We start from the raw sequence: 23,011 nt of genomic DNA on the forward strand, positions 1-23,011 counted from the left end.
CTGAGATTTTACCTTACACCCGCCAGAATGGCTAAGACGAATAACTCAAGTGACAACACATGCTGGAGAGGTTGTGGAGAAAGGGGAACCCTCCTCCACTGCTGGTGGGAATGTAAACTTGTACAACCACTTTGGAAATCAATCTGGCACTTTCTCAGACAATTAGGAATAGTGATTCCTCAAGATCCAGCTATACCACTCCTAGGCATATATCTAAAAGATGCTCAAGTACACAACAAGGACATTTGCTCAACCATGTTTGTAGCAGCTTTCTTCGTAATAGCCAGAAGCTGGAAACAACTCAGATGCCCCTCAGTTGAGGAACGGATACAGAAATTGTGGTACATTTACACAACGGAATACTACTCAGCAATAAAAAACCAGGAAATCATGAAAATTGCCGGTAAATGGTGGGAACTAGAAAAGATCATCCTGAGTGAGGTATCCCAGAAGCAGAAAGACACACAGGGTATATCTTTCTGACACACAGGGTATATACTCACTCATGGTATATCAGTGGATATTAGACATAAAATATAGGATACACCTACTAAAGCCTGGTTACAACCTGTAAATCATACATAGTTTGGGTTTTTACCTGTACTTAAAAAATTGTACTAATCCACAGTCTCTCTTTGACATTTTTTGCATCACATGTCTATTTGATTTTTGTCCTTTTTTACTCCATTATTTAACCCTCCTTTTCTACAAGACATTTGGTAGAATCGACTAGAATTTATTGTTGATGTCAAACAGGAATCTAGCACACTTAATACTCACAGAGCTAAAGTCTAGTTCTTGTCAATATCCAAACTTTGAGATAAGTTTATCTTCTATCGTGTCCTCTGTCTTCTCTGTCAAAATGTATCTAACAACAACAAATCCTAACTGTGAGATAAAAAGCAGACATTTCTCAATGTCTCTAGAACCTCCAAAGTCCGAATACTGCTCATTTTTACCTTTGAGGGAAAGAAATTGAAGTGTATGTCATAAATATGAAATTGATTGCACTTAAAAATAAATTAATACGCTCTAGACACTGGCCACTTGTTCTCTCCTTCCTCTCTCTCTCTTTGAATGCTCTTCTGTCCATTTTTTTAAAGTTATTTATATTTTTATCAATTATAGTTTATCCACTTTATATCCCCCCTGTACCTCCCTCCCTCCTCCCCTTCCAATCCCACCTTCCCTCTTCCCCACCCGTGTCCCTGCCCCATTCCACTGATAGGGGAGGTCCTTCTCCCCTCCCCTCTGATCCTAGTCTATCAGGTCTCAACAGGAGTGGCTGTATTGACTTTTTCTGTGGCCTGGTAAGGCTGCTCCCCCACCAGGGGGAGTTGATCAAAGAGCAGGCCAATCAGTTCCTGTCCTAGACAGTCCCTGTCCCCATTACTGTGGAGGCCACGTGGACACTGAACTGCCATGGGGTACATCTGTGCAGGGGTTCCAAACCATCTCCACGAGTGGTCCTTGCCTGGAGTATCAGTCTCAGAAAAGACCCCTGTGCCCAGACTTTTTGGATCTGCTGCTGTCCTTGTGGAGCTCCTGTACTGTCCAGGTCTTACTATCTCCCACTTCTTTCATAAGATTCCCTGCACTCTGCCCAAAGTTTGGCTATGACTCTCAGCATCTGCCTCGATACCCTGCAGGGTAGAGCCTTTCAGAGGCCCTCTGTGGTAGGCTCCTGTCCTGTTCCCTGTTTTCTCCCTCCTCCGATGTCCATCCTCTTTGACTTTCTGAATGGAGATTGGGCATCTTAGCCAGAGTCCTCCTTCCTGATTAGCTTCCTTAGGTGTACAGATTTTAGTAGGTTTATCCTATATTATATGTCTAATATTCACTTATGAGTGAGTATATATCCTGTGTGTCTTTCTACTTCTGGGATACCTCACTCAGGATGATCTTATCTAGTTCCCACCATTTGCCGGCAATTTTCATGATTTCCTGGTTTTTTATTGCTGAGTAGTATTCCGTTGTGTAAATGTACCACAATTTCTGTATCCGTTCCTCAACTGAGGGGCATCTGAGTTGTTTCCAGCTTCTGGCTATTACGAAGAAGCTGCTACAAACATGGTTGAGCAAATGTCCTTGTTGTGTACTTGAGCATCTTTTAGATATATGCCTAGGAGTGGTATAGCTGGATCTTGAGGAATCACTATTCCTAATTGTCTGAGAAAGTGCCAGATTGATTTCCAAAGTGGTTGTACAAGTTTACATTCCCACCAGCAGTGGAGGAGGGTTCCCCTTTCTCCACAAGCTCTCCAGCATGTGTTGTCACTTGAGTTTTTGATCTTAGCCCTTCTGGCGGGTGTAAGTTGTAATGCACATTACCAAAACTTGGAGAGTAGAATATAAGTTAGAAAATATGTCACAGCAAATTAAAAGGCTTTAGAAGTGGGGTGGAAGTAGCAGAATGCATGTGACATGAACATCAAAGCAGGGAGATTGGGGATGAAAAGGTTTTAAAGAATGGAAGAAGAACAGAGAGATTGGGGAGGCAAGGAGGAGGGTTAAATCAAACTAAGACTGTACAAAAATTCATAAGAAAACATGACATTTGGTAAACTAATTAAAAGTAATAAGAGAGTTTTGATGAAGGTAGCCTTTGTGAGCAGATAAAGCTGTCCCAGAAGCCATGTGTAACCAAATGAAAATCCTAGTACCAAGAGAAAGCTACCTCCCTGTGAGTCTACAGAGGGCTCCCTGAGGCCCCCAAAACAATACAGGCGATTTTCATTGCAGTTGATTGCCCCCCAACTAGATGGTGAGACCCTATTGATTAAGATACCACAGGCTGTGGTCATAGCACATAGAGAAAGCAAGATGAAAAATAAACCGGAAGCTTCCTCTTTTGCTGGCTGGCCCTTATGGTAACAGGAGTTGCTAGGCCAGCTGCTGGGGGAGAACTGTTACCAACAGTCTTAGTCAGCTGTAGACTGCGCGCTACACTGCTGGCGTGCAAAGGACATGTCTGGTGAGGTAATAGTGACAGCTCTGTAGGGGTGACCAAGCATTTTCCAGTTAGAATGGAGACCTGTTGCACCTGCTGCTCAAAACCTGCTAAGGAGCAGTACAGTCATAAGCCTCAGTGGGGAAGCTACTGCTGTTTTGCTAAACAGACACAGTGCCCCTACCTTCTAAACAATTACATTTATCCTCATACATGAATGCTGCTGTCAGCTTTGGTCAGAAAAGCTTCTGCTTGCAGAGGGCAGAGGTCACTGCAGAGACTTACAGCTGGTCAAAGTCTTGAGAATAAACGACAGTCGAATGCTTAGGTATAAATGGACACCTGTCTCCTCTCTTGCAGGATAGAGAACATTATAGAGGAGAAGGCAGAGAGAGTATAAAGGTCGGAGGACAGGGTAGAGTGATGTGGAATGCTGGCCTCTGGGCCTGAGGTGGCCATGGCATTCTTAACACACAGCAGCTACCATTGCGTGTACAAAGCCTGCACATGATGGAACCTAGCCACATTCTTTCAAGGCAAGGGAGGGGAATCATGATGACCCAGTTTTCCCTGAGAACTGATAGGCAGCTGGGGGCAGCTACGACAGGGGAGTCTCACCAGCTGTAAGGATAAAATGATGGTTGGGGTTAGGGTAGGGACATTTCCTTCAGTGGTGTAGATACTACTAAGATTCCCATGCTCCTGGAAATAACCTCTCACCACTGCTCCTGCTGCTAAGCAACCTATGGAAACTCATTGAGTCATCAAAAAAAAAAAAAGACATGAAAAGAAAAAGGGACTAGTGGGAAAAAGAGGATCCATCAGAGTAGAGAGGGATAAAAGGTACTAACTAATAGGACAGATAAATACGATCAAACTAATTATAAGAACTTTATAACAAAAACATTGTTTCATTTTTGCACACAGGTAATTCACGATACTAAGAGTTGTTGATCTGACAAGTCACTTACTATGAGGTTGTAACTTGCATAGTGCAGCTCACGGATGATGTAGTACAGGCATGCAATGACACTGCAGATATCAGCCCGGAATTTGTCTGAGAAGAGTTCGAAGCCCGGCAAGAGCTGAGTGATTTCGTACTGTGCGTAGTTACGCTCGGCTTTGGGATGGGGGAGAGTAGTGCGAAGCAGACTCTGAAAAGTGAAAAAAGGTGAACTGAGGAGCCACAGTTTCACCTGCACCAACGGAACCGGCCAAAACAGGCACAAGGCCCACTTCCTAATGGGCTCTGTGTGCTGCACATCACAGCAAACAGTGCATATTAGTACTATTGTCATTATAGGTTTCTCATGCTGTTATCACTCAGGTGGGCTTTAGAAAGTCCATCATAATAGTATACTTACTGTCTTCAGAGAAAATCATTCTATTATCATTTGGTGATGCCTGTGTTGTGTGCTTCTGATAAAGTCTGTGTAAATATTATCTCACTTAATTCTCACCTAACCTACTCTTAGAACAAAGGTTTGTTATTTCACAAATGGTAACATTAAGGCTTAAACAGTTAACTTATATAAGTTTACACGGTTAATGATGGAATGAAAAGATTCCAAGGCATGTCTATTTAACTTAAAGCACCGTGGTATTTGACTATACCAAGTTATAGATAGGGGAGGTGATGACTAAAATCTAAACCAGGCAGCAGAGATTCTAACCCAGTGTCTCTTATGTAACTCATATGACTAGCAGAATGCAACATGTTAGGTAAAACAAAATCTATTTTTTAAACCAAATTTTATATTTGGAAGCCTTTTTTATTGCTTAACTATTAGTTGAAGACAAAACATTATGAAATTATTTTAATGAATATTATCAAGGAAATTTTCAATTAGATTACTTACTAACATTATAAGGCATCCAGTTTTTCAAAGATGAATACAGCTGTTGAAAATTTTAATGTTTTTAATTTTCTTTGTAAAACCACTTTAAAAATTAACAGGCTTCTCTTGTTCCCTGAAGACTAGCTGTCACAGTACTGAAAGGTGATATGCAATCTTCCAAGGGGGTTAAGCAATCAATATTCCTCCCTAGCTATGACTCTTAGAAACCACAACAGTCACCAGCATGGCACAATATACTTGAGAGTGGAGTAGTGTAGCTTGGCAAAAACCAGCAGGTCTCTTTGACTTAAGGACTTAAGGAACTCAAAATCATGCCTGTCCTGGAAACCTGTCCAAATATCCAGAGCTGGTGGATCTTAGAGGAAAACCAACTGCTGCCACCTTACAACATCAGTGCAATTCCCAGCCACATTCTCCGTATCCTTATAACCTCAGAGAAGCATAGCTCCCACCCCTCATTAAAGAAGCTCCTCTGTGCAAAAGACAGAGGCCCTACATAAAACCACCAACTTGTCAAAATGCACAGGACAACTGATAATGGGATGCCCAGCCCCAGTGAATACATCTACAAGACAACCCCTGCACCTAAAGGTCAAGAACATTGAGGAAGCGAGGGGCAGAAAATCAAAGGACCAGGAAATCTGCTGTGATATTGTATCCCTAGAAATGACAGGAAGGCAACACCCATGGAACCTGAACAGGCTACCAAACAGGACCAGAGCAAGCACAACAACAGATGTGCTAACATGGAAGGGGGAATTCTCGCAAGCTCCCACCCACAGACAAAGAACTACAGGTACCTGATAGTGGAAAAGACAGTCTTCCCTGGGGAGAATCCTCTGATTCATTATTCAATACCAAGCAGTTGGTCTGAAGCCACATACAAACACATAACACTAAAAGTATTTAGTAGGATTTATAGAAACAATTATATAACAAGAAGCCATGAATTCAAGAGGAACGGGGAGGGGGTACAATTTGGGAGAGGATGGAATTGAAAAGGGACAAAGGAAAATGACATAATTTTATTTCAATTTTTAATTTTTAATTAAAAAATAACCAGCTTCTAAAATACACCTCATAAACTAACGTTTGTTTTAGGGGTAGCATTGCTAATGTAGTAATATTTAATATTACATTAAACAAAAGCTAACTTTCTAGCCACACACTTTCTAGAACACAAACCGTATAAAACAAGGAGCTAAACAGTGAGCTAAAGCTGCCACATGGGGGTCAGAGGCCAGCTGTCACCCCCCTTGCTCTTCACACCCCTCGGTTCCTGTTTAAGCACACATATTAGAATGCAGGGAAACTGTAAGGTCTGACCTTAAATGTGAGGAAGCCTTTCCCAAAGAATTTATCTATCCAGAATTTAGAAGCCATCAGCTGACCATGACACACACAGCAAGGGCATCTGTTGGTCTGTCAAAGCAAACAGGACCTTTGGCAAAGGCATCCTGACTCTGTGATGCTGTGTTTCAGATAAAAGCTCCTTTCTTCTTCAGCAAGAAATCCTGAGAAACACAGACACTCACTCCTATCGCTTTCAATCAGTTTATCTCTTGTCTTCACTTTATGATACTCTCTCATGTAGCCAAGCACGACTTTATCTAATAGAGATGAGGTAAGCCCAGGCAACTGTTAGTGTCAAGCAAGCTGGCTCTAGATGGATAACTAATAAAGGTCCTACTAAGCATAGGAAACTCATTTCCCTGTGTGTAAAACTACCCAGGAGGGGAGAAAAGGGACTGAAAAGGGACTGTTCGCTACTAAGAGGGAAGGTAGGTGTCAGCCAAATGCAGCCAACACAGGAAAGATGAGTTTGGGGGATTTCAGCACAGCCCATGTTACCTCCCTACATGTAATTCATATGCACTGGATAAACAACATCTGTTTACCGACTATATAAATGACTCCATAATTCCAGCAACCATAATAAAACATTACCTGAAAAAGCAATGCAGACAAAATGCAAGCGTTGACTCTTTTCTTAACATTTGAGGTCTTAATAAACCTAAATAATTACAAGAAAAACCAATTAGTAGACAACATTCCAAAGTTTCTCGATGAATATATATGGAAAAATGTCTAGACCCCAGAACACATGGGGGGGGGTGTATGCAATAAAACTTAAGAAAATGTATAAAAGAAAATAAAAATTATCCCAAATCCTACCACCGGTAACATTTTGATTGATTTTCGTCTAGACTTTTTCTCTTATAGTCACCTACAAAGAAACAAAGCCTTGCTCGTGTTACGATTAAAATTATACCATAATACTGTATGTGTGATATGTTATATAAGCCACTTTTCTATTCATGTACTTGATAAACTCCATCGTTACTTTAAAAAACTACAGTGTTTTACTGTGTAGCTGTATCACACATAAAAATCTCCATCTCAGCTGGTTTTTTCTTCCAAGGCTAAGCTAAATAACTGTTGTAAGTAAGCTTCTGAGTGCGTATCTTAGTAATTCCACCAATGAAATCCCCAGAAGGGCAACATTTTAGCCAAAAAATAAAAAGAGGAATGAGAAGGAGACTTTACATGAATTTGGTTGAATAATTACCCCTAAAGGCTGTGGCCATGTGGTATGTTGCCTCTTATTACATTAAGCCTTTCCAGCCAAAGTAAAAATCGCATCTTCCCACTACAATCATCTCCTGTTGTGTTTGCGTTTCCTTTCTGTGGCTCTTGCAACCTGCCTTTGTGTCTATAACTCAAATTATCTTCTCTTAAATCTTGCTTAGCTAGGTAAAATCAGGCATCTGGCTCCGTGCAGCATCAACACTGTCCATCTCGGTTCACCTGTGTCAGTAGCATCCTCTGCTCTGAGAGTGGGAGAAGAGCTCAAGTCCCTGTGGGCAGCCGGCTCCCCTGGAAGTCAGACTGGCCGCTGGGAACAGGAAACGACTTTCTTGCTTGATATCACCAGGTAATCGTTTCAGAGACTCCAAGCTGAGGTGCCCTCAATGATAAGTGTTCCTTTCCATGTGTCAGTCTCCCACTCCCGCCCTTCTAGGACTCACACTGAACTCTACCAAGCCACGGGTTAGCTGTATGTGTATGCATGTATGTGTGTGTGTTTACATACATGTGTGTTTGAATGTGTGTATGTACCTGTTTGGCTTTCAGTCTAAAGACGAGTTTCTTCCTGGGGGTACAAAGTCAAAATCGACAGATGCTCTTTCACATTTAATATTTTTAGAGAAATTTATTACCTCTTCTACTTCCAAAACTACCAATTTTGTAAAAGCTAAGAGAAGTTTTGTCACTTCATATGCTATATGGCTCAAAATGCAGTATGTTTTTGTCTTTATCACAGCCTACTGATGGACTACAGGAGTGACTGGAGAAGGGATGCTTCTCTTACTCTGAACCTTTAGGATTTCCTACAGTTGTTATGTGGGTTGTTAACTGTATACAAAGCATTGTAGAAGGCTGAATAATGGACAGAAAGACATGTGCCCTAATCCCAAGAACCTGGGGAAAATTACCTTTTATGGCAAGAGAGACTTTGCAGGTGCAATTACACTACAGACCCTGAGATGAGGTCAGTGAGCACAGTTGTCTTGACAGGTCCAGTGTGAACAGGATGGTACTTGTAACAGAAGGACCAGAAGGTCCAAGGAGCAGAAAGAAATATTAGGATAAAAGTAAACGTCAGAGAGGGCTAGATCTAGAGAGAAAAAAAAAAAAAAAGCAAAGAAATGACGGAGAGAGAGCAAGACTTTAGTAGATTGCTGATCTTAAAATTCAAGGTGGGTCTGGGAGCCACAGAACGTAAGAGGACCCTAAAGCAGGAAGGTCCAGAGAACGAACTCTGTCCTGGAGTTTTCACAGGAAGAATAAGCCTGCAACACTGTGACCTTAGGATTTCTGAACTACCTAATTGTAAGGTAATGAATGTGTGCCTAGTGCTGGGGCTGTAGCTCAGTGCTTGCCTAGCACGTGAGGATCCCTGGGTGAATCCTCAGTGGCAGAAAGCAATAGAAAAAAAAACAAAGCCCTGTAGCAGTTTGTTAAGTCAGCAGTAGAAAATAAATGCTATTGTGTAATTAGCTGGGATATTTGCTATGTTATTACTTCTAGTAACCTGAGAACCTGAGACTATGGGAGACGGCTCTCTTTCAAAGAGGCGCTCAAATGAAACTGATGGACTAGATGAGGGATTGCCTAGTTTAACACAATCTGTGTCCTTGTGTGAAGAGATTTAAATACAGACAGATCCAGAGGGAAAATCCTGTGAGGAGGCGGAGGAAGGTGACCACCTACAAGCCACAGGAGAGGTCACAGGAAAGCATCAGCCCCATGTCAATCTCAGGCATCTGGTCTCTAACACTGTAATAGGACAAATGTCTGGAGTGTGGGGCCATCTGTCCATGCTACTGTTAGGGCAGACAGAGCAAGCTTGGACAGTGTGTGTGTGAGTCACCACGGCGCACAGATGGGGACACTGAAGCTCAGGGAGGACAAGCAGCACGCTGCGGACATGGGTTGCCTGGGATGCTCTCAAACTCTCCCCAAGTAGCCGGCCTGCATGCTATGCCATTCTGATTCCATGATTCCATTATTCAAGTGTGCTGGAAGCCAACTCTGTGCCAGGCACTTGGGATGCATCCATAAAAAAGGTCTGTGCCCAGGCAGGACTCATCTCCTGGAAGCAGAGAAGTGTCACAGGAGAAGAGGACGTCATAAATAAAAATATTACAAGATGAAATTGCATTGCCCTGTATATAGACATAACCACGGAGGAAGGAGAAGCAGCCAGGAGCTGGTGCGTGGCTCCTCCCATGTTTGTACTCACTGTGCTATCTTTGCTGAGATCATTGCCCCTTGCAAACACCCCCAAATGCCAAACTTTTGTAGAAATTCTTCACTGTAGTCTTTGAAACCAGGAGGTAAAGAGGTGTTGGTGGCACTGGGGACGGAGGTGACAAATTCTTTCCAGGTGTGTAGCGCATCTGGCTTTCTGAATATGTCATCAAGAGCTTGACTCCAACATTTGAAAGCAGCCCTAAGACAGAAACAGAACACTGAGTGTGATGTGCTTTGGGGCCAGCATTCAAATCAGCCCTCCAGAAGAAAATTACTGAAGGAGAAACCCAATGCAAATATTAGAGGATAAAACCATAGTGTTTGTCCCCTGTGACAGTGTGTCTCAGGTCATGTGATAAATAAAATGAAGCAATAAAATGTAATTGTAGAACTGACATTATGGAAGAAAACTGTTTTTCCTATTTTTTTTTAAATTGGACAAATAATAGTCTATGTCTTTACAAGCATCTGAGCCATTACCTTTTCTTCTCTGCGAAGATGAGGAGACTTCCAAGTGAATGCAGCATCTGAACTTTAAGGCTCCTTTGATTGCTGGCTTGGAGAACATCTATTTTTTTAATCAAGTAAAAGAACAAATGTCAGTTCTAAGGAAAATATTTCCTTTATGTTTGCAAGAATATTTCAACTGCGTTATCTCTGAACTGTGTAGATTGTGTGAGGAAAAAAAAAAAACTTCAAGTTAATAGTGATTTCAAATGTCATACCTTATATGTACCCAGAGAGAGAGAGCAAATGCAGCTCTGTTTGAACACTGAAGACTGGGAGATTGAGTCTAATGCCCCAGAATCACAGAGCCTCCATGGAAAAACCAGACTGAAGTCAGGCAGGCAGAGGTGGTTAACAAGGCTTAGAGGGGAATGGGGGAGGCTACAGATGTGAAAATAATCTGGAGTCTGACTTCCTAACGAGGGTCTCTTGGGAACCTAAATTCCAGAGGCCCCTGGATGCCACTTGGAGAGGTGGAGATTACATTGCGGCAGACAGAAAGGTCCAAAGAGTTTGTTTTCAGCAGAGATCTAACAAAATCCCAATAGACTGGAATTTTCCTTTTATCTAAATGTGGGGTGGGAAGAGCATTTTTATCATGCATTTTTTTCAGCTTTTTAATAAATGCATATATAATTAGGGTTGTCTGGCTGGAAGAAATCAACAGATGTGGAAGTGGGCTCCAGTGATCACAGCACTGTCTCCTAGAGGGCATTTCTGAGACCTCAGGCAGGGTTCTGAGAGTTGTCACAAAGGACCATCCACTGGAACATGGCCTCTAACAACCAGGAATACAGATGTCCTGCAGAAACTTGCCCCACAGAAAAACATGAGATCCCTATTTATGAAGTCCAGTATCTAACTTTGTTTTATACAGACTTTTTTAAAAGTATTTTTGTTTGATTTCTAACTACCCTGAATTTTCCAGGAATAAAACCATTGCAAGGCTTGGTTTTATTCAGAACCAAACTCACAGTGCTGCTAGAACTCAGTTCACCAATATTCCACACCTGCGTTGATCTACACCCATCATCGTGGAGATTCCCCGTGGGGCATGGCAGCATCCGATCACTTGTACTTTCTCATTTATATATTGAGCCACAGAATCTACTTATAGAGTCATTTTGTAATCATCCTCATTTTGTCTTTACAGATCCATAACGGATTTTCAGAAATCACGTCTCACAAAGAACTTCACATTTTATTTTAGGAAGTAAAGGGACAGTTGCACAATGTCTGCTGCAAAGGGCAGTATCCCTAGAGGGTGTCACACAATACAGGTGAAGGACACACTACTGGGTTTGTAGAAAAGCCACATTCAAGAGAAGATATGAAGAGGGAGGTTGTCTGGGACAGAGCAGAAGTACTTGCCAATGTCACCATCCTCATAGGGAACTTACAATTGTTGCAAAAAATAGAAAAGGGCCAGAGGGGTGGGCTAGAATCTCACAGTGCCCAAGAGTAATAGCCAGGTGAGGCTGGAGGCATATTCTGTCTCTAGAATGTTCTATCATAGCCTTAAAGACTGTCATAAATTGACTGTGCGTTCAAGTTCTTTCATCATTCTTGAGTTTTTAATTTATTTCTTATTAGTGTTTGTATTTCTGCGGGGGTGGGTTGTAGGCGTGCACATCTCATGGCATACATGTCAAGGTCAGAAGATACCTTGTGGAGTCAGTTCTCGCCTTCCACCTTCACATGGGTTTGGGGGACTGAACAAAGCTCTCTGCACTTGAGCAACAAGCACTTTACCGGCTGAGCCATCTCATCACTACAACCCTCACCCTGCTCCCTCTTAAAGGTAACATTTCAGAGTTGCACGCCTAGGCCAAACTCACTGAGGCACTCTGAAATGTTACCTTTAAGAGCGAGCAGGGTAACCGAGTTCATGCCAGAGACTGCCCCTGCTCCCCTTACTTGGGTACTCCCATGGAGACTGAGATGCCCATAGGCTACATCTGAGCAGGGCATCTAGGTCCTCTCCATGCATGGTCCTTGGTTGATTCATCAGTCTCTGCAGGGACCCCTGGGCCCATTTTTTTTTTTTGGCTTTGTTGGTCTCCTTGTGGAGCTCTTGTCCCCTCTAGGTCTTTCTATCTCCCCCATCTTCATAAGGTCAGATAGTAGGGGAGGAGGACCTCCCCTATCAGTGGACTAGAGGAGGGACATAGAAGGGAAGAGAGATGGAAGGAGGGAACCAGAAGGAGAGGAGGGAGGGGGCTACAGTTGGAATGCAAAGTAAACAAAGTGAATAAACTGTAATAAGTAATAAGAAAAAAAGAAAAGAAAAAGAGAGAACAGGGCGAGGGTTGTAGCGATAATACCCTGCTAAGCTTACAGACAGGAGCCTATCAGAGTTTTCCTCTGAGAGGCTCTGCCCATCTCAAAACAGATGCTGAAACTCATAACCAAACATTGGTTGATGCCTAGGGAGTCTTGGGGAATAGTGGAAGGAAAGAGAAAAGGACCTGGAAGTGACAGGAACTCCACAAGAAAAACAACAAAGCCAACTAACCAGGGGTTTGCTGAGACTGAAGCATCAACCAAGGACCATGCATGAACTGGACCTAGGCCCCCTACAAAGATAGCAAATAAGCAGCTTAGGCTTCAAGTGGGTCCTCTAGTAAGGGAGGTAGGGACTGCATCTGACAGGGATCCACTTGCTAGCTTCTAGATCACTTTTGGGACTGCCTTACCAGGACACAGGGGAAGAGGACATATTCAGTCCTGATGCAGCTTGATGAGATGGGGTAGATGGGAAAGGCAGCTGCCCTTTTCTAAGGAAAAGGGGAGCAGGAAGGAGAGAGGGGTGGAGCTGGGAGGGGAGGAGGGAAGGGCTACAACAAGGATGTAAAGTGAATAAAATAAATGAGAAAAAAAGGTAACATCTCAGGACAGGTGCAGTCTCATGTTAACACTGAAGGTCATACTGACAATTTGCATTTGGTTGGCCTTACCAATAGTTTGATGATAGGAAGAAATGACCAGCCCCAGCTGTGAGTAGGGAAGTTTGCTTTTCTCCACAGAACTAAAAACTCTGAAGTTTTCCTGAGAAAGGTCAGGGGGTATTGACTCGTGTATCTCTTCTGTCCCCAGACAAAACTCCACCTTCCTTGAGTCTAATCGTGTGATGCTTGCCGCTCCTTCACCTAAAGGCATGGGTGAGAAATGAAAAATGTTAGATGGAGAAAGAGCAGGAGGGTGGAAAGGTAGAGAAAATGCCAAGGATGGACAGGCTGAGTATATAGATGGGCTTTCCTGCGATCAGAGGGATGCAGGTTTTTTAGCCCTGGGGGGCAGGATAGATTCTAAAGTCTGTGGCTGTTCAAGTTCAGGTAAAGCACTATAAAAGGGCTTCCATGCCTGCTAGAGCACTGCAGAATGACAAACAGGCTACAGCACTACAGAAGGACAAACAGACAGGCTAACACACTGCAGACAGAAAGCCAGCAAGGCTAAGGCTGAGCTAATATTCTGCTTCTTCCACAGGCTGGGAAAAGTTAGTGTTGAGTCTGCTTTCTTAAAAATGGTTTTCCATAGTTAGTTCATCTCCGGATCAGAAACGTCTTAGAGATAAGCAACATGAAACGGAAAAAGAGGGATGGAGGAAATCTACCTTGTTAGAACATCAGAGAACACACAGGAAAAAAAAAATAGTCCAGGAAAGCCATGTAAAGGAGCCAAGGAAGAAGATGTGATGGATGCTGACGTCCATAACCTGAGGACTAGGAGTAAGCTACTGAGACTGTATCAGCATCCAGTGAGCATCAGGGTGAGCTGGGAGAACTGTTCTGAGGCGTTATCCTTGATTTTGTAGCTCATGTCTATCGATATATTTAGCAATTGCAGGAGGTAAATACGATACAGAGGATTAATTTACCACGCTGCCCGGAACACACCAATTGAGCTAGACTAGCTGGCCAATGAGCACCAGGGAACCACTTGCTCAATGGCAGTGTTGACTGCACGCTTTGGTTTACATTGGTTCAGTCCTTGAACACCCCATAGACTCATGTGTTTGAATGCTTGGCCATAGGGAGTGACACTGTTAGGAGGTGTGGCCTTGTTGGAGTACGTGTGGCGTTGTTGGAGGGAGTCTATCACTGTGGGCTTTGAGGCCCTGCCCAGTGCGGGAAAACACTCAGTCTCCTCCTGGCTGCCACTGGATCAAGATATAGAACTCTTGGCTCCCCCAGTACCATGTCTGCCTGCACACTACCATGCTTCCCTTCGACTAAGCCTGTAAGCTTAATGAAATCTGTACCTGTAAGCCAACCCCAATTAAGTGTCCTCCTTTATAAGAGGTGTCATGGTGTCACTTCACAGCAATGAAGCCCTAACTAAGACAGTCCTCGTGATTGTATGACAAACATTTAACCACTGAATTGTCTCCCCAGTGCCATACTGTGCCCATATTCACCCCTCCTAACTGCCCTCTCTTGTTTCTTTCACTGGCTGCTTTCTCCCCTCCAAAGCACCTCTTCTGCTTTCATATCACATGTGTTCCATCATTCTTTCTTTCTCCCTCTCCCCTGACCCTGTAAAAGAAATTTTATGGATGCTCATTTTTAAATGAATCAATTTCTTTAAGACTGATGACTGGCATCTGATAAGAGGTTCTGCTTAACTAGGTATGGTTCAATCATCTCCTAAAGGAAAACAATCACAGCTCTGTACCTGCAAAGAAAGCTCCAAGAATCAAAACTTTAATTCACATTATTTTCCTTTAAGTCTACTGTATTCCTGGAAGTTGGCTAGTTAAGCAGAAAGTTTAAAAGCAGGTCAGCTTGGAATAACATGTGTGAGAGAGAGATGATGAAATCTACTAGTCAACATAGAAAATGGCTGCCAGCGAAGAAGCATGTTGGGGAGAAAGGATCATGAGGCAGAACATTCGACAGGATGGTAGCCAACCTTAGTACAGATCAAGGGAAAGAGTGAAAATCTTTACCTTGGGTCTGAGCAAGAAATAATGAAAGCAGCTTTCTGCTGTGCCGGACTGATCTGTTATGATATTTGGATTTTTCTAGGGTCTCTCTGAAGCATCTCAAAGTGTCTGCCACATCCACAGGCACACAGACAAGCTGTTTGGCTCGTTTATACTCTGAAATAGAGGAGAAAATATTAGGATGACATGCAATACCAAGCCAAGGAGTTCCAAGACAGTTCTAACTCAGAGACCTTCTGGGCTGGGACCTGCAGCTACAGAATTCAAAGACTCCAACCTGTAGCAGGCACTTGACACTCAGATGAATTTTTTTTAGCATATTGCAAAGTTCTTTTTTTAAAGAAAAGTTTAAAAATTTTTTATTCTTATGAAATGCAAATAACTTTAGATCTTGCCAATTTTCCTTATGAAGCCTCCTACTTTTTCATAAAAAATGAAATAATCTTCTCTTTTTCAACAACCTCTTCAAAGCCCAGGTGCCTTGGGAAATAGATGCGAGGAGGAAATTAAAAAAAAAAAATCTTGGAGACTGGCAGCTGATCTCAGAAGGGAAGGAAAAGGCAGGCCATGAGAGAGAAAGAGCAGCTGAGGCCATGTGTGGGTCTGGACTCAGTCATTTGTTCCGACCTGTGCCAGAAAAGGGAGCCCAGGAGAGAGATGCTTCGAGATGCTAGGTAGTGAGAGTAGTCCAGGAATCAGCCTGGGCTGCAGGTGAGCTGCATAGAGACCAGATGAGGAGTGTGGGCTTTCAGGATTCCACACTGAATAGCTCAAGAATTTACTTCTTCAATAAGCCAAACAAGCACAACATCCCAGGAAAAATTTAAGGTCTTGGTAATGTAGCCACTTCCTAGTTAATACAGCACTAAGAGCGTGGCCTCACCCTTAAAAACTGTGCCTCTTAGTTGACTAGATAAGGCTTTCCAACACGGGAGAATTAATGTCAACTGTGAAGAGAGAATCTGATTAAATGATAGAGTGAGGGAAGTCAAAAAGACAAACGGGCAGGAAAAGACACACTGATACCTCTCCAGCGCAAAGTCTAATCAATTATTATGGCTGATTTAATCCTAAAAACAAGCACAGGAGATAGAGACCAATATCACCCTTATTCTACAGATGAGGAAAAAGAAGGTGTGGAGGGGCCTGGAAGGTTAGCATCATACTCTGAAACTCAAAATGGTATACAGAGAAGTATTTTTATGCCAGCGTTAAGACAGACAGATGGTAGAGTTAGGACAAACAGACAGTAGGGATGGTGTGGAGTGTGAGACATAGTGAGCAGACTTAGCAATCCTGAGGCCTTCATTAAAGGAGTTACGTTTATTTTCTCCAATGGGGAATCAGGGACATGCTTCCCAGGAGGACCTGCACCTACAGACAGGTATCTGAGAAAGGTTAGATACCAGCTTTGTTCGAGTAGTCGAGAGACAGGGGCTGTGACTGTTTCTCCTTCAACAGAGGCACTGTCTTCTCTCAACTGATTTAGATTTGTGAAGTGGCTACCAGGGAGCTGCTGCTGAAAGCGGGGGCAGGTGACTTCCTGCCCACTCCATGGGAAATAAAGCATCAAAGCAAGCCAGGGAGATTGGAAGATATTCATCCAGTCCCTACACCAGCGCCTGTCTGCCCATGGAGACCCTCGCCCTAGAGATTCTCAATTCCCAGTTCCTTCAAAGCATGCTTAGTCCCCTCTGTGGAATCATTCCCAACAGTGGTTTTTGCTGTGATTTCTCTTATCTTTAAAAATGAAAAAGATCTCTCTCTTCACTTGTTTCCCCTCAGGCTATCATCCTATTTCTCTGTTCCACTTTCTACCAAAAATTTCCCCCAAAAGTTGTCTGCACTCATTGTTTCCCATCCCCTCATTAACTAACTTCAATCAGGAGTCTCCTCTTCAGAACAGAATCTTTCCTCAGTCTAACCAACCATTTTGGCTTTTGTTTGTTTGTTTGTTTGTTTGTTTGTTTAACCTAACCTCTTGACCTTGGAATCCCAGGCATCAGTTCTTAGATGCCTTTCTTTTCTTCATAATTTATATTCACCCCCATAAAGATCTTTCCTGGTCTTGTGTTTAAATATCAATGTTCTGGTGGCTCTTAAATTTTTATCTTGGGCTCTAGCCCCTCCTGAAACTCTCGCTCATCTAAAGATCCACACGGCTGTTAGTGCAGACAACTCAATCCTAACATGTCCCCAGCTGACTTCCTAACACACACACACACACACACACACAAACACACACAAACACATACACTTCTACTTCCTTCCAGTCTTTCTCAGTAGAAAATAGCTTCATCTTCATAGATGTTCAACCAAAAGCTAGAACCATCCTTAATTCTTCTCCTTTCAGGTTCCAAATCAAATTCACAGCAAGTCATAGACTTGCCCTTCAGAAAATGCCTGAAGTCCCACATCCCTCAAGGACTCCTCTCCACTTCCACTATGCCTGGGCCCTGATACCTCCTTCAGAATTAAAGCCTCCCCCTTTATGCCCTAGTTAAGCCTACTATATACCCTCAAAACAGTTTCTAGAAGATTCCTTTTAAAATGTAAACTTTCTTGTGTCACTCTGCTTCAAACCTTCCTCCTAATCCCTCCATCATCTTCAGAAAACACTAAAATTCTTAATATAACCTCCATGACCTTATGGGAACTGACTCCCCCAACTGCTCCGCCTGCCTCACACTATTCTACCCTTCATTCCCTTATATATCAGGCATGCTTCCAGCCCACAGGCTTAACACAACTGGCTTACTTTGGTCCATTACAGTGGTTATCAGCATATGAGTTGCAACCTCTTTCACAGGGTCCTCATATCAGGTATCCCATCTATCAGATATTTACATTATAATTCATAGTACTAGCAAAATTACAGCTATGAAGTAGCAACAAAAATAATTTTGGGCTGGAGAGATGGCTCAGAGGTTAAGAGCATTGGCTGCTCTTCCAGAGGTCATGAGTTCATTTCCCAGCAACCACATGGTGGCTCACAATCATCTATAATGAGATCTGGTGCCCTCTTCTGGCTTGCAGGCGTACATGCAAACACACATTGTATATATAATAAACAAAAATAATTTTATAGTTGAGGTAACCACAACATGAGGACCTATATTAAAGTGTTGCTACATCAGGGAACCACTGGTCTAGAACATTGTTCTCTCTGGCATGGTATGTCTCGCATTCCAAACTCCTTGAGGTGATTTCCTAGCTGTTAACTTCTCAGGGGGGCCTCCCTCCACCACCCTAGTCACAGAGCATTTTTGTTTTCAGACTATCCCCAAATCACTGTTATGCTCTTACTTGCTCATTGGAAGTCTCCACGGGGGTGAAGTTCATTGAAGACCAAGGCCTTGTTCATTTTGCCACTACTATTCCCCTAGTACGGGCTACCTGATACATGATAGGTGTTTAAAGGATTCTGTTAACAAATTAATGACTTCAGGTCTTCAAAGATGTGTGGCTTGGGCTCATTTTATTGATAATCTCTTTGGTAGGCTAATCTCAGTCCCCCATGTCTACATTCCCAGCAAAGCATACCCTGTATTCCTCATACCCAACCCCTCACACCGCTACCCTTATTTACAACACCTCAGGTTTTGTCAGGGTTTTTCTCTTTATCATGCAATTCCTTAGCTTCTGATTTTATTTTCTGCTTAGAAACTGAGAAAAGAAGATAAGCAAATATCCCAGTCAATTATGGCTACTGTATCAAACTGCCATACACTGCATGCCTTATAAGCAAAAGAAATTCATCTTTCACAGATGTGAAGGCTGGAGGTTTTAAACTGGGTGCCAACATGCCCTCTCTCCTAACTACTGAGTGCTACCTTCAAAAGGTGTCCTTTCACATCCCAAAAAGAGGACTGGTGTGTTCTCCTGTGCTTCCTTCAAAGAACACAATCCCATACATGAGGACTCTACCCTCATGACCTACATGTTCCTTAAAGGCCCCACCTCTAATATCCCACTGGGCCTAGAATTTCAGCACATGAATCTTGAGGGGCCAGAAACATGTGCTCCATAACAACAAGCCAAGAGAAAAGAAGATGTCTGAAAACTTTCACATATTAGTAAGAGGCACACCGATGAAGTATCAACAGTATGGCTGCCTCAAAAAGACCTGAACAAGTCTACCACCATTTAACATTCCAAATGGATGGGCTCTATCTCTAGATGAAGGGTTACAGAAAATTAGCAACTGTTGAGATGGGGGCAGCAGTTTGAGTCTTCTCCAGAGCAAACCAACCCCCAGCTGGTTATTCAATACCAAGTTGTCAGCCCTAATAACATATAACACATACAAGAAACACTAAATGACTCAACGAGTTGTATTTGTGTGTGTGTGTGTGTGTGTGTGTGTGTGTGTGACAATAATACTTTTTAAAAAGAGGTCTTAAACTTAAGAGAGGAGGTAGAGAAGAGGTTGGAAGGAAGGGAAATGATATGTTTTAATTTTTAAAATAAATAAATTATGAGTTACTTTCTCCAGGCCTAATTTTTAAATAGCCATTAAATTTTGTTGATAACATTCACCTCAGCAGGTTACTGTTCTAACTTGTATGTCAAGTGTCTGGAAAAGTATCTCTTGTGGGGTAAACATTTGATATACAGAGAGTCACTTCACTACTGTTACTTACACAGCTTTAAAACACAGGCTTACACTACCTCACAACACTGTTCAGCATGATGGCAGTCTCCCGAACTTACAGCATCTAGTGACATTAGGTGTCTTTGTTTACTCTCAGCACACCAATGAAACTGCCCAGTGACTTCCTTTTCATAGTGTATCCCAACCATGAACTGTCACATGACTGTAAGTATGGAGCATACTGGACATCATGTCAGACAATGAAGAGGTAACAACTGAACAGAACATGGAACTGGATCTAATACAACTGACATCCCAGGCTAAACCCTAAAAGCGTAATTAAAATAAACGGTCTGAATGAGCCTCCTGCTTCTTACTTGTCTTTACAGAATTTCTATTGATACCTGACTCCTCTTTGTGGTTTTCTTAAGCTATTCACTTCCTTTTTTTTTAATTCACTTTTCCTTTTTCAAGAGTGTTAGTACACCTTTCCCTTGTAACCTAATTAGGGTTCTGGTGGTGGTGATGGTACAGCTGTCTCTGTTTCCATGAGACACACTCATGCAAGTGGAAAGAAAGCATCATGAGTTCCAGGCTCAACTCCATAGGTCTACCTCAAGGGACTGCTCTCTGAAATTCTCCACAGATCATTCCAGAAATTATTTCAAAGTCATTAATAGTGTTCTGATAGTTTAAAAATTTTAAGAAAGAAGAGTAGAGTAGGGGGTTTATGAGTAGGGCTATTATGCATTTCACTGTACCCATGCAGAAAGGAAACACCTGAGTGTTTGGTCCTCCAAACCTGAGTGATGGACCTGTTAAAGAAGGAACCTCGAGAGGAGGATGACATCTGCTTTCTACTCGCTTGATCACATCCATCCCAGTTCCCATAGACATGAATAAAACATACCTGCCAGAGGCTGAAAATTGCAACATAGCTAAGGACTAACCAGCCCTATGGAAGAACTTAAATATCCAGTCAGATCAATACTCAAGATAGAGGTCCTGGATGGCATATAAAAAAGTTTCAATAAAAGACACATCTAAGTTTGTCTCCCAGATGGAGCCTAATGAGCAAGCAAGCTACTTATCCACACAGTAACATATAAAACAAGTTAGTCTCACTTTTCCAGATCCTGCTGATATTATACAAATTACATATGCATTATTAAATAGCTGAAGGGAGAAGAGGATGCTGTTAAATAATGTGAACACCAAATGTCTCTAGGCTCTAGGGCATCACAATATTGGCTGTGAAGAGTTAAAAGTATTACCACCAAATGTTTTTATGCCGTAAGAAATTCTCAGGTCCTCAAGCTAGGATTCAGTGTGGAACCTATCACAAGTGGACTTTGCCTTATAAAAATAAAACTAGAATCATTTTATAGATACATATCCAAGGCCCAACATAGTTATAAACATGAGTAGGGCTTAAATTTAAAAAAAAAACCCTCTGCTTACTAGGAATGTTTGATTTTCTTATCTATAATGTGAATACAACAATATCTATCTCCTAAGGCCATGAAAATTAAAAAAATATATATATTGAGTTCCAGCTCAGTGTCACCACTGTCATATAGTTTTCTCAAGTTTTTATTTCCTCAAATATGACTATTCTGATCACAGCTCAAACCATGCATACTTTCAACATAGTTGCAAATCAAGGGGGCACTATACCTTGACTTGGTCTGCCTTTCCTTTGGCCCTCCATTCACCTACCCCAAATGTCTGCACAAATACAGTTTAATAAGAGACAACCACAGTGCATTCAGACACATCACATCCATCACCGATTAGCATCTCCTGGTGCACCGGACTATGATTATCCCCGTATGCTGTTCTTCTCCCTTTGATGGGAGTCATCATTTTGATTACAAGCATGGTTAACATGATTTCTCACAATGGTAGCTAGTCTCTATAGAATGGACACTATAATAGTAATTGTATTTGAGTGAGGATCTTGAAACAGGGGACATATTCCATCCCCCAAGGTTTGTAGACAAATACAAATTAAAAAAAAAAAAAAAAGGAAGACTCATACTCCTTGATGAGAAGAGTCATATGTGACTAGAAGGTGATCCTCCAAGTGAATATGGAACCTGAGAGGATGGTTATCTCAGGAAACCCATAAAGGCAGAGTCACCAGTGGCATCCTCTAGGTCCACAATGATCTACAAACATTTCCCTTTTCTCTTACTTTCCTCTTTCATTGTGTCCACTCTTGTATTTTTCCTGAACCCTTCGATCTTAGAAACCTTGGCTATGCTTTATACCCCATCATTAAGAAAGTCTCTCTTACCCAATGAGAATGACTTCAACTTCCAGCCTTACAGACTTTCCTGCATGGAGTCTAATTTCTTACCCTTCTTTCCACCTTAACAGAAAGAACACCTCCACACCCCTGTCTGCACCTAAGTCTCTGCCTCAAGGTCCTTGCTCCATCAAGAGCCATTCTCTTCTGTTGCCAGGCTCCCATCTCTTTGATGGCTCTTATGAATACACTTCTCTTCCTCCAATGTAAAGACATACATAATGTGAAATGGAAGGCCAGAAGGTGGTAGAACATTTGCCTAGCATGCGCAAGCCCCACCCCCAGATCCAGGCTTTCTGAAAGGCGATTCACTACTCACTGAATCACTGCAGATACTACCCAGCACCGCCCCCCCAACACAAAGGTTTCCACTGTCCCCCTCATCATTTCCACAGTCACAAAGTCATCCATTCAGCAAATAGAACCTGTGTCAAGGTGGCTGTTTCATCATGGTGTCAGCAGCTTGATATTCAATATTATTGCACAATAAACGGGCATTTCTTATGGTGAGCTCATGAGATACGGGAGTCACCTGGTGCTGTTGGATAGCCACAGCATGCTCTGACTGCCATTGCTTCCTAAATGTGATGTCCTCAGGTGTATACTCCACATTAACTCTCCCTGACTTCAACCACCACCAATAAACTGAAGACAGAACAGTTCTCCAAGCCAGCTCACTCTTTTTTCTATTAATTTTTTTATTTATATTTAATTACAGTTTATTCACTTTGTATCCCCCCTGTACTTCCCTCCCTCCTCTCCTCCCAATTCCACCCTCCTTCCCTTTTCCCCACCTGCACCCCTCCCCAGTCCACTGATAAGGGAGGTCTTCCTCCCCTTCTCTCTGATCCTAGTCTATCAGGTCTCATCAGGAGTGGCTGCATTGTCTTCCTCTATATAATATAGGATAAACACACTAAAATCTGTATACCTAAGGAAGCTAATCAAGAAGGATGACTCTAGCTGAAATGATGCTCAATCCCCATTCAGAAAGGCAAAGGGATGGGCATCAGAGGATGAAGAA

At 42.4% G+C, this 23,011-nt stretch overlaps 1 protein-coding gene across 1 annotated transcript in view; it reads right to left on the minus strand.

Moving 5' to 3' along the window:
• Cfap54 (cilia and flagella associated protein 54) overlaps positions 1-23,011 on the minus strand; it is a 301,678-nt gene that overhangs the window by 138,248 nt on the left and 140,419 nt on the right. Inside the window, exons 40-45 of the mRNA XM_055627824.1 lie at positions 15,086-15,238; positions 13,092-13,283; positions 10,108-10,195; positions 9,617-9,826; positions 6,757-6,823; positions 3,922-4,104 (exon numbers count right to left, since the gene is read on the minus strand). Of these exons, the coding sequence (XP_055483799.1) occupies positions 3,922-4,104; positions 6,757-6,823; positions 9,617-9,826; positions 10,108-10,195; positions 13,092-13,283; positions 15,086-15,238 (893 nt within the window). The remainder of the gene's footprint in view (positions 1-3,921; positions 4,105-6,756; positions 6,824-9,616; positions 9,827-10,107; positions 10,196-13,091; positions 13,284-15,085; positions 15,239-23,011) is intronic.

The sequence above is a fragment of the Psammomys obesus genome, unplaced genomic scaffold (assembly GCF_907164565.1).
Source record: "Psammomys obesus unplaced genomic scaffold, mPsaObe1.curated_primary_1811, whole genome shotgun sequence".
NCBI classification, from domain to species: domain Eukaryota; kingdom Metazoa; phylum Chordata; class Mammalia; order Rodentia; family Muridae; genus Psammomys; species Psammomys obesus.